Here is a 12,466-nt window from a genome sequence, read left to right on the forward strand (position 1 = left end):
AAAATTATTATTAATAAAATTAAATATTAAAAGCAAAATAATAGAAAACTCTTTGGGTTAATGAAACTAATTGAAGAGATTTCATGAGCATTTTTTATATTTTGGTGCTTTCCCTCAAAGTTCCTTTTTGTAATGCCTTACTGCTCCAGGGGGCACCCTAACTCTTACAACCTATACCAGCGCTGACCTTACCCTGCAGGGCTGCCTAGTACCAAGTATAACTTAAACTATCCTCAAAACAAAACACAATGAGCAATATGTAGTAGCTATGCTACTTTGGAGAATCCTTCTCCAAGATAAAAAATGAAAAGAGTAGGGGGGTGGGGACTAACAGGTAAATAAATAACATCTCTCTAGGAAGAGTTCAACTTTTCTGGTTAGAAACAAGTATATTATCATTCAATGGAAGGATAGACAATTAAAATTCTTTAAAAGATTAATCTGTTTGGCGCCTAAATATACAGAGAGGGAGGGGACATTAGGATATTTATTACAATAGTCTCCAAAGTTTTAGAATTATGTTTTCTTATTTGTGGCTGAACAACTTGGGGGACATTTATTGAATTTTGATTGGTTGGTTTATTAAGTTGAGTGTCCAAACGTTTCAACTGCTAATTGAACGCTACAGAAGGGGCTATTGTGCATGATTATCAGTGATTGTCTTATCCCTTTAGATCCCTGCTGACAATAGAAACTATGACCAAAATGAAAAATTTAAAATATTAATAAGGATTTTTCATACATAGAATAAAGTCTAAGAATAATAATAGAGTAATTTCACAGGGATGGAGGGGACATTGTATTTTAAATTATATGCTGGTACCCAAAGTTTTATCTACACGTTTTATCATTCGATGGCATTAAATCTTTGGGTTCTTTGGGTATTAAAAATTGATTGGGTGTTACAAATTAGCAGATACGAAAACTTCCTTCAATAGTTTTGTCTATTATATTTAAAGGTAGTACATACATTTATCGTCCATTGTCTTATCTCTTCAGATCAAGAATGGAAACGACGAAAGAAGAGTGAGAGATAAAACAAGGATGACAACATCCATAAGTAGCGAAGCTCAAAAACTATAAATAGACAACTGGAAATGATCTATAGAGTATGTAATAAAAAACTTCAATAACAAAAATCACGAAACCTTTTAAAATGTATATTGTATAATGTTTATTTGAAGCATTAAGCTAATAAGAAAAAACGTTAAAATCTAAAATTCGATTTAGCACCCAAAAAAAAGTAAGTCTTTAAAAAACTTTGTCAAAATATGAAGGTTGACTTAATTAATAACTAAAAAATCCAACCGTTTATCTTGAACAGGAGTTGAGAAAATCACAAAAACTTGAAAAAACTAGGAATCGATCTAGCACCCTAACCAATAAAGGTATCTTAATAAAAATGGGTGGAATTATGTATAAAGTAAACTTGTTCAATCCCTGAAAATTTCAACTGTCTATCTTGTATAGGGATTGAAAAAATCATGAAAACTTAAAAATCTAGGAATCGATCTAGCACCCCAACCAATAAAGGCATCTAAATAAAACTAAATCGAAATATGTAAAATCTAAATTTATTCAATCCCTGAAAATTCCAGCCATTTATCTTGAACAGGAATCAAGAAAATTACAAAAACGTAAAAATCTAGGAATCGATCTAGCACCCCAATTAACAGACAGACGGACAAAACAATGTATAGATTAGATGGGCATATGTCATATGAATCTTCACTAAAAATTTCAGCTGTCTATCTTGAATAGGAGCCGAGAAAATCACGTTTCCCCCATAGCGTTACGGACGGACTGACTGACTGACTGACTGACGGACGGACGGACGGACGGACATAGTGAGTTATAGAGTAGCTTCGCTACTAAAAACTTATATAGAGAAGTGTCGCACATAGAAATATTTTCTAATATAACTTTGATAGTTAATAAGATGTTGTATTTATCTTATTTGTCCTCCATTTCAGTATGGCTACGAAACCGATTTATATCCGCTGGATTAAAACCGGTTCCAAGCCTTACTATGCCTTACTTCGGCATCTCAGGCCTTTCAAAACTGGTTTTAATCTTATAATTGTACATTTTTATGTTCGCAGAAAGCTGTTTATAATACGATGCGATAAATAAATATTCCAGTATTACTTCAAAACCGATTAATATCCGCTGTACTAGAACCGGTTATAAGTTATTCTGAAAATTAATACCAGTTTTATTCATAAAATAGCATTCTTTATTAATTCTACAAAAAAATACATTTTAAAAACTTTATGAGTCACAAGTTTCGAATTTGAAAAAAATTCCTATGTAAATATTGTGCAAATATAATGAGATACAATTGGCAATTTTAGATATTTGGCTGCAAATTTTCATATTTTTCTAGCAATACTATAATAATACTATTCAAGTATTTTGTATTTTTAACATTATTTATGTTGTCATACATTGCGACATTGGGGATTATTTATATCTGTTTTATTAGTAGCGTAGCTCTTCTATAATTAAGATATATCCGTAAATGTGAGTAAAAGAGTGTGTCTCGATATTAAAAGAGGAAACACATCCGGCTAACTTTCCATCTATAATACAAAGTATCTGTCTGTCTGTCCGTCTGTCTGAAGCTTAAGATCTCAGTAACCACTGACCTGATTGGGTTTTATTCTTCAGGGAATATACCTACTGGTCCTGTGATGGTTTTAGGCTATTTTCTTGGTGGGTGAAATTTGAAATTAGTGGTAGCATCTCCAGAGGTACTTAATTTTTTAAAATTACCTCTTGGGGCAAAGTCCCTAGAGGCTAGGGGCGAAGCCGCTAGTGTTTCTTAAAGAAACGGATAATGCCTTTCAAAAGTATCTTATTATGTTTTATCAAAATTTATGCTAAACTAGATTTTTGGCACTATTTACAACTTAAAACTAGATAGAATCGCACTGAATTTAAACCTAAAAGATCTAAAATTCGTTAGATAAAAGTTATAGAGAAGCCGTGCTTCAAAAATATGCATTTTTTATTTCAATGTTCTTTACACCTGAATAAAAATTGGCAATTAGGAAAGCTTTTAATTGCCAACATAAAGATGGAAAAACAATAGGAGCAACAATTTTTGCAAGCAAAGATTTTTTTTATTTTGGGTCTGTCCGTCCGTCCGTTGCTCATAGCTTTGATCGTAGTGTTATAATCATAATAAAGCATAGCAAATCTAAGTATAAATAATACTCCTCACTAGAAAGCCTGTTTGCCCATATGGCTATTCTTCATTTATTTTTACAAAAAGTTTACATGATATTAAATTGATTATGGAATTGTGATTTCTTGGACGATTAGGCTTATGAATGAGTGCTGAGCAACTATATAAAAGTACTAGCGGCTACGCCCCAAGAGGCCTCTAGGGGCACTTGAGGAGGGGAGAGTCGAATTTGATAACCCAATTTATTATTTTAAAATTTTAAAAGAAAAAGTAAAAAAAAATTTTTTTTGGGGGGGTAATTTTTTTCTAGGGGCGATTTTTCTTAGGAGGTTGGTGGTACCATCCCCCAAAATCGTTATAAACTTTCCAGGGACCTATGAGAAGCTACCCTGTTAAGGAGTACTTGATCGGTTCAGCGGTTAGCGAGATCCTTCGGTACAAACATACAAACAACACAAACACACAGACAAACAGATAGACATGATGTTACTTTAGTATAAAGATTTCAAGCAATTTTATGAAAGATTTGCATCCAATTTTTGCTAGACATCTAAATTACATCCTGTTTCCTTGCGGTCAGTCTATGCTTGTTCATATTCTGTCAACTGTCTAATTTGATAAGCTCCGCTGTTAAGTATGTTGTTATCCTTTTTTTCTGAAAATTGTGCAAATGTTAACAAACCTTAAAGATTGTAATTTTAGATAGAAATTCAACTAGAGACACACAAACTGTATAATGCAAATATGCAATCACACACCCACACACACACACATACACCAACATTCACACACACACAATACATTCACACACACATACACACACACAAACATACACACCCACACACATATACACACACATACACACACACCCACCCACACACACATATATTCACACACAAGTGAAAGATGCACTCAAATGCATCCCTTCACCTAACCCACTCATACACACACACATTTTTAGTAGCAAAGCTACTCTTATAGTGTTTGTTTCTGTCTGTCCTTCTGTAATGTTAGATTTACCTTCCCCATCTCACTTTTCTTCTCCCCTTCACTAACACTTTAATGCATCAATTAAATAATTTTTAAATAAGTAAAAATTTAAACTCTAATGATTCAGAGTCATTCTTCTTTTATCCAATATTGGAACCTATATTTTTTTTATTAAATAAATTAAAACAGCTTCGCTACTTTTGGACTTAATCGTTATTTACTAACAAACACACAAAATACTCTCTATAAAAATCACATTTAAATAAACACAAATGGATACACAATCATACCATGGAGGGAGGGGACTTTGGGCTGTTCATTACACTAGTCCCCAATTTTTTTTTTAATGTTTTCTTTCTCCTAAGCTTAACAACTTTATGGACTTTGATTGCTTTTTGACTGGTAGATTCAATTAGTAGATGTCCACGCGTTTCAATATCAAATTGAGAATGTACATCAATTTACGGCCCGTTGTCTTATCCCCGTAGATCCCTGCAAACATACAAATAATATCATATACCTGTTTTACAATTTACACACAAAATATATGGATACACACAGTCACACACACACACACAAACTTAGACAAGCATACACAAACATACACACACATATCTAATTATTCTTTTCCATTTTTTATATTCCTCGCCGAATTAGTAACTATGGATTTTGTTGCCCTTGTTTTAACAGATAGATTTAAATAATTTTATTAACCTATTTCTGTTTTTAGTCAACTATATTTTACTGCTTTTTTGTTGTCTTCTACATTTTAAATTCTTCGTACAGACACTTTTTAAAAAAACTTTTTAACCACTAAAATGTCACTATTTTGTCCAAGCAGGACATAAATCCTAAATATACTAAATTTACATGATGTTTTCTCTGGTTTCTGTGCTAAAAGATCTCTCGAACCCTTAGATCCATAAGGATTAGTATTACAACACAGCTTCTATTAGGTCACGGGAAGGTTTTCATCTATTTTAAAGAAGGGTCTATACACCCTTTTAAAGAATATTCACCCTGCCAAAAGTATGTCTCTTTTAAAGCTAGGATTTAAGTTGGTGGGCAAACAATCCACTCCCCCACCCAGAGGGTCTTAGTCACATAATCCTCTCACAAAAGTAACAGGATGTCTATCTATCAATATCTGATTTTTACAATGATGAAATTTTTGAATGAAAGTAATAATTTAGCTTAGGTAACTTACATGTATATTTCCTGATAACTCTGTAATAATTATAATAATCACAATTATAAAAAATATATTTGGTGTTCAGTGTTAAAATTACGATAATAATAATAATAATATATTATAATGATATTAATACAATTGCACATAACATATATAAATATTTTCGCGCCTTTTTTTTGAAAATCCAGGTGGATTTCAAAAAAGCCCGCGAAAAAATCCTTACCTTCCGTCTGGCCCTAGAGAGGACACAAGAGGAAGGCAAAGGGACACAAAAGGGTTTTGGGAAGTGACATGATAGAAGGCAGGCCAGAGGGGCGCCACCATAGGGGCGTGGGGGGGGGGAGGGGGAGCACAGAGGTAGAGGTATAACAACACGCAGAACCAGGGACAGTACAAAAATAACAAGGGGGAGCAGTTATAAAACTATTTTCACTTGGAATATCATTGACATTTGTCTTGTTTCTTATTAAACAGATTGATTTCAACTATTTTTTTTTTGGTGCTGATATAGATCCGAGTATTTGGTGTAATTATAAAAAGTCTTTAAGTCTTTGTAGTATGTTATTTTCAACCTCTAAATATCAAAAGAGAGAGATGAAACAGATACTAGTCTGCAAAAAGCAAAGCCAGTATTATTGAACTAGTATTATATAATAATAATATCAATTAAAGGCAGGTATACTAGCTGTTACGGCCAGCTTATGAATGTTAGGCAGGTATTCTAGCTGTGTCGGCCAGCTTATGAATGTTTGACAGGTATACTAGCTGTTGGACAGGTAAACCAGCTGCGACGGCCAGCCCACGTATGTTGGACAGGTATACTAGCTGTTACGGCCAGCTTATGACTGAGGGGCAGACATCATCATCTCGCAGAACTCATCAAAGTCCATGGTGCCAGAACCATCCTCGTCCAGCTCCTCAATGATACCGTCTAACTCCTCGTCAGAGAGAGGGGCCAGCAACTCGGAGATGAGTCCGCGCAGGGTGTCCATGGTGATGAAGCCCTCGCCCTTCTTGTCATAGATTCTAGAATAATAACACAATTTAATCTATTGTATAGATATCTGTAATCATAAATGAAAGAATTAAACAACATTATTTACAAAAAGTAATACTAAAACACTTGCCAATGAAACACATCATACTTCCTTTAAAGAAATATCATAAAATTTTTAGACATTTACAAAATTAAAGAACAGACAGAGAAAAAATGAGCATATAGTTTTTTATTAGATGAAATATTATTACCTAAAAGCATCCTTAAGCTCTCTCTTCATGGTGTCAATGTCAGGGTCCTCCACCAAGAACTTGGCGCACAGCTGGCAGAACTCGGCAAACTCAATCTCACCGGAGCCGTCCTCGTCAATCTCCTGCAGGATGTCCATCAGCTCCTCCTTGCTGGGTCTGAAGCCCATGGCGCGCAGGATCTCGTCCAGGTCGTCGGCAGACAAGAAGTCCTGCTTCTTGGCGTCGAACAGGTCGAAGCAGGTCTTGAGACACTTGATCTCATCTGGCTCCAGAGCGGTGGCCTCGTTGATCTCGTCAAAGTCAATGCCAGCATAGGGATCGGGTTTGCCTGCCATTTTGGTCTGTCCTGGTTTTTACCTGAAACAGAAACATAATTTAAATAATTAGGTCTTTTTTAATGACATTATTTATGATAATCTGACAAAATTCACCCTCTAAATTTTCTTTTATGATGATCTTTTTCCTTTTAAAATCATTACCAGAGCCGAAAAAATAGGGTTGACACATGTTATCATGAATATTATTTTGTCGTTTTTGAGATCTAATTGTTTAAAAAACTAAATGCATCAATTCTGATTAATTTTATCAATATTTAATGCATCTTGACTAAAACAACGCATTTGACTGGTTAAAGATATTAAAGGTTTACTTTTATAAAAAGAATGTAGGTATTAGAATATTATTGTGTAAGGAGAGGATAGCCATTTTTAAGATCTTATGTGCAAACAAAACTTAAATATATACTATTCTAAAAGAAATTTAAATCTTAAAAGTTAAATATTGAATTTTTTAATAGGGAGGAACAGGCCATTAGATGAATTTTGTTTAGTAGTGTCCAAACTTTTCAAACAATAATTTTGATCTACAGAGCAGCTAATTTTGTTTATTATAATCGGGGTGTTATTCAATTTAGCGTTATATGTCTTATCCCTTAAATAACCTGATTTACAAGAATTTAGCCCATCCAAATTATATTTGACTTTAACTTTTAATTTTAGAATAAATTGCACTTTAAACTGCCCTTTTCTATTATACACAAATAAATAAATTAAGAGAGCTGCTACACTACAATTGAGTGTATAAGTGTCCTTGTATTTTATTAATGTAGCTACTCTATAACTCTGTAAGTATGTCAGTCAATTTTCTCGGGATAGAATCAAGAAAGTTGCTGAGTAAATTATTAATATTTATCAGTTAACTATTTAGCTTACTTATGCTTTTTTTACTTAATACTTGTTTAATAATTTTTGCTTATTAGTATTTAGAACATATTTTTCTAAACTAAACTAACTAGAACATAAAATAAGACTAGTTAAATAACTTTAATAGTGCTACGCTATTTATTAATAAAATTGTTCTAGTTTATTAGCAGTTAGTATCCTTTAATTAGCATAAATAGTCCAGCATGGCTCCGAAACCGAATAAAATCCACTGGATAAAAAGCAGTTCCCAGCCATATTGAAAAATCATGTATAGCCTCGCATTTAAGATAATTTCCCATAGAATACTAAATTAAAAATCTTATAATTAATACCAGTTTTCTTTGTCCTTGCCTTCGCGGCTAACAAAAATGGTTTGATCTTTAAAATTTCAATATCTGCGGAAAGCTATCTATAATACGATGCAATAAATAACTACTATTCTATTAAGATTGTTGCTGCGCTAATAATGAACATTTTTTCCTTGTTTATTTTTATTGGCTAAACTTGAACACATATAATATAACTAGTTTAATGACATTGTTCTTGCATATTTGTATTCACATAAATTACAAACCTTTTTACTAAATAGCATTTTGCACAATTTTTATTTTATCTAAGGGGACAAAAGGAATATGATAATTGAAAATAAAAAATTCTCAAGAATCATTTTTTAATTTCCATCATTTTATAAAAGTAACAGGGTCCTTGTCTGTCTGTCTGTACAGATGGAGATCGGTAGCCTCTGAACCGATATGGTTCTCCTTTACAATGTAGTTTCTCATAGGTCCTGGGAAGGTTTATAACTATTTTTGGGGAGGATATCAACACCCTCCTCGGAGAAATCGCCCCTAAAAAACGATTCCCCCCTTCAAAAAATAAATTTTTTTCTTTCCCTTTTTAAAACTGAAATTGAAAGTTGAGGGGAAAACTTTTCCAATCCCCCTTTCTCTCATGTGCCCCTTGAAGCCTGTAGGGACACATAGTATATAAAAGTTTTTAAATTGTCTGATTTTCACTGCACTCCCCCTGTCCAAAAATTGTGTCGTTGTTATATCATCATAAGTATTTAAATATAATATCACTAGCCTCTAGGGGCACTCAACGCTCGACCTCATCTCATTTTAAATTTGGGTTTTAAAAGAGTAAAAAAACTTTTTTTTTGGGGGGGGGGGGGCGGGGAGGGGGATGAAGACACCCTCCCAAAAAATAGTTTACATCTTCCCAGGACCTATAAGAAGCTTCATTGTAAAGGAGAACAATATCGGTTCAGCGGTTAGCGAGATCCTTCGGGAGAGACAAAAACGCTTACTACTTTATATAATAGGATTATATTGTCTCGCTATGGACCATTTTGTCCTTGTATTCAGGGATCTAAAGGGATAAGACAATGAACGATGTATTGAACCCTAAATTATAACAAACAAAATTCCCCCTTCTATATAAAAAGTTTGATGGAATAATTTGAACACTGATCACCAAACAAAATAAGGATTTACTAAAAGTACTTTATATACGATAATTATGATAAAAAAAAGTTATTGAGCCAACAAATAAAAGAGTGTGTTTATAAAACGTTGGAGAACAGTATAATTTACACTACATTGTCCCCTCCCCCCCCTCCTTCCCTGCCTTGTATTATAATGTTTTAAAATATCTGTGACACAACTATAATTTGTTTCCATCATTAAAATATTTCTAAAATTCCTAATTTTCCAACATATTTCATTGTGCCTTGCCCTACCCCAGTTAGATCCACGAATAATTTTCAAATATATTTCATTGTGCCTTGCCCTACCCAGCTAGATCCACGAATAATTTCCCAACATATTTCATTGTGCCTTGCCTTGCCCAACCCAGCTAGATCCACGAATAATTTTTCAATATATTTCATTGTGCCTTGCCCTACCCAGCTAGATCCACGAATATTTTTTCAATATATTTCATTGTGCCTTGCCCTACCCAGTTAGATCCACGAATAATGTTTCAATATATTTCATTGTGCCTTGCCCTACCCAACTAGATCCACGAATAATTTTCCAACATATTTCATTGTGCCTTGCCCTACCCAGCTAGATCCACGAATAATTTTCTAACATATTTCATTGTGCCTTGCCCTACCCAGCTAGATCCACGAATAATTTTTCAACATATTTCATTGTGCCTTGCCCTACCCAGCTAGATCCACGAATAATTTTCCAACATATTTCATTGTGCCTTGCCCTACCCAGCCAGATCCACGAATAATTTTCCAACATATTTCATTGTGCCTTGCGCTACCCAGCTAGATCCACGAATAATTTTCCAATATATTTCATTGTGCCTTGCGCTACCCAGCTAGATCCACGAATAATTTTCCAATATATTTCATTGTGCCTTGCCCTACCCAGCTAGATCCACGAATAATTTTCCAATATATTTCATTGTGCCTTGCCCTACCCAGCTAGATCCATGAATAATTTTCCAATATATTTCATTGTGCCTTGCGCTACCCAGCTATATCCACGAATAATTTTCTAATATATTTTATTGTGTCTTGTTCTACCCAGCTAGATTTACGAATAATAATATACAATTCCCAACTGTATATTGCTAGAGCTATTTTTTTTCAGGGGGGAAGAGAACATTGGACTGTAAATTATACTTATACCCAAAGTTTTATGCAATCGTTCCTTCATTTGATGGCCTAAAAACTTTGGGCACTTTTGTTAAATCTATATTGGTTGGTTTCAGCCAATGAATTAAAAAATTTGGGTTCCAAAGTAATTTACAGACCAATTTTCCATCCCTCCATTACAAGAATAACTTATATTTCATTTATGCACAATGATTGGTTTCTGGATCTAACTGTTACCAGGAAAATTATAATAATCATTGTTTTCTTTATTATTGTACCTTATTATGTAATTTACATATGTACTTTGTCTGATTTATCTTAGTTGAAAGATTGAATTAAACTTTTCGTACCAGAAAAATATCACTAAATTTAATTTAACTTTTTTTATTGTTTGGCGGATTATTCAATCCCTGCACTCGACCGAACAATAATAAATAAAAAAATCCTTGTATAAAATTATTAGGATGTCTGTCTGTGTGTCTGTAGCTTAAGACATCACTTACCGCTGCACTGGACCGATATGATTCTCCTTTGCAGTGAAGCTTAGGTACAGTACAGGTTTAATACTATTTTGGGGGAGGGAAGGTATCTCCTAAGATAAATCGCCTTCACTTTTATGTGTTTAAAACTAAAATGGAATGTGGTACGTCCACCCCCCACCTTTCCCTCAGTGCCCTTAAAGTCCACAAGGGACTTAGACGCTAAATATACTCTAATATAAGTAATGATATAAAACTAATTAAGTACTTACTTTTAGGGACAACCTTTGCTTATAATATGGCGCCCTTATCCTTAGAATCACTTTTTCTATGTACAAAATAATAAAAATGGATTTACCTTCTAATAAAAAGGCTATTTCATTGTAAAATATCTTTTATTATATATTGCCATATAATTCCTACATTTATAATTCAGTTTTTAAAAAAGCAAAACTGCTCTATAATTATAAGTGTCCCTCAATACATTTAGGCGTAAACGTGATTTTCTCGGCTGCTACTTAACACAGATGATGTCATCATTGTACAAACTTTGTTTGAAACCAATAAGATGGTTCTTTTATTCCTTATCATCTTTATTTAGATCTGTTTCGTTTGGACAAACAGACAAACCCTAATTGTAGAGAAGCTGCACCACTAGCATATGTTTAGTTACCTTGTTACTACCCTACTACAACTACTACTGGAGGGCTGGAGGCCTGTATCTGGAGCCTGTGTCTGTCAGGAGCCTAGTGTCACCCACTCAACACTGAACTGCCGTGAGTACACACTCTGACCGTGTCACCACACACACACACACACACACACACACACACACACACAAATTCACTTTGACCCATGCATACAAATTAAAAGAAAAAAAGACACACAAACACAATTAACCCATCCCCCCTCCCCCTCTTACCTACAGGTAGAAATATTTTTTAAATACTACAATATTTTACCTTATGCCCCCCTCCCCCCATCTCTCTAAGACCCTGAAGCCCCGCCCCGTGATTACCTAACCTCCATGTCACACCTGCGGGCTCCCCTGAAAAGAATACAAAGTTTAAATACATATAGATATATTGAATTGTATATACTTAATGTATTTCCACATTATTAAGGAATAGTTTTCTAAAAATAAAAATGATATGATAAAAAGATTTTTTTTATTTTTTAAATTATTAAGGTTTTAGTCGACAATATGGCAATAAACAAAAATGATTATGGCTGATATATTATTATCATATAATCATAAAAGAAATATATTTCATTATAATAACGGAATCTTTTGTCTTTCATTAATATAATTGCTTTTATAAACCAATATATACCATGCTATTGTAATAATAACATATTCTTTGTAAATATAATGACAGCTGTAGCAAAGATTTTAAAACCTGATATTTTTATGACTTTTAAGGATATTAACCCCTTAACATTGAACTTTATCTGAATTTATTACTTTTTTCTTCAGAATACCTGTCCCACCCGAAGTGTACTCATACAGGTCGCATCTTTTGTATTAATTTGACCGGCCATATTTTCCAT

The 12,466-nt window shown here is 33.6% G+C and overlaps 1 protein-coding gene across 1 annotated transcript; it reads right to left on the reverse strand.

Moving 5' to 3' along the window:
- Positions 1 to 5,374: 5,374 nt before the first annotated feature.
- Positions 5,375 to 11,839, reverse strand: LOC145321787 (troponin C, isotype gamma-like). The gene is made up of 3 exons (XM_080163405.1): positions 11,589 to 11,839; positions 6,621 to 6,977; positions 5,375 to 6,398 (listed from the first exon to the last, which is right to left on the reverse strand). Exons 2-3 carry the CDS (start codon positions 6,953 to 6,955, stop codon positions 6,212 to 6,214), a joined length of 522 nt encoding a protein of 173 aa, XP_080019531.1. The 5' UTR covers positions 6,956 to 6,977; positions 11,589 to 11,839; the 3' UTR covers positions 5,375 to 6,211.
- Between the last annotated feature and the right edge of the window lie 627 nt (positions 11,840 to 12,466).

The sequence above is a fragment of the Acartia tonsa genome, chromosome 6 (genome assembly GCF_053477335.1).
Source record: "Acartia tonsa isolate MP-2025a chromosome 6, ASM5347733v1, whole genome shotgun sequence".
NCBI lineage: Eukaryota > Metazoa > Arthropoda > Copepoda > Calanoida > Acartiidae > Acartia > Acartia tonsa.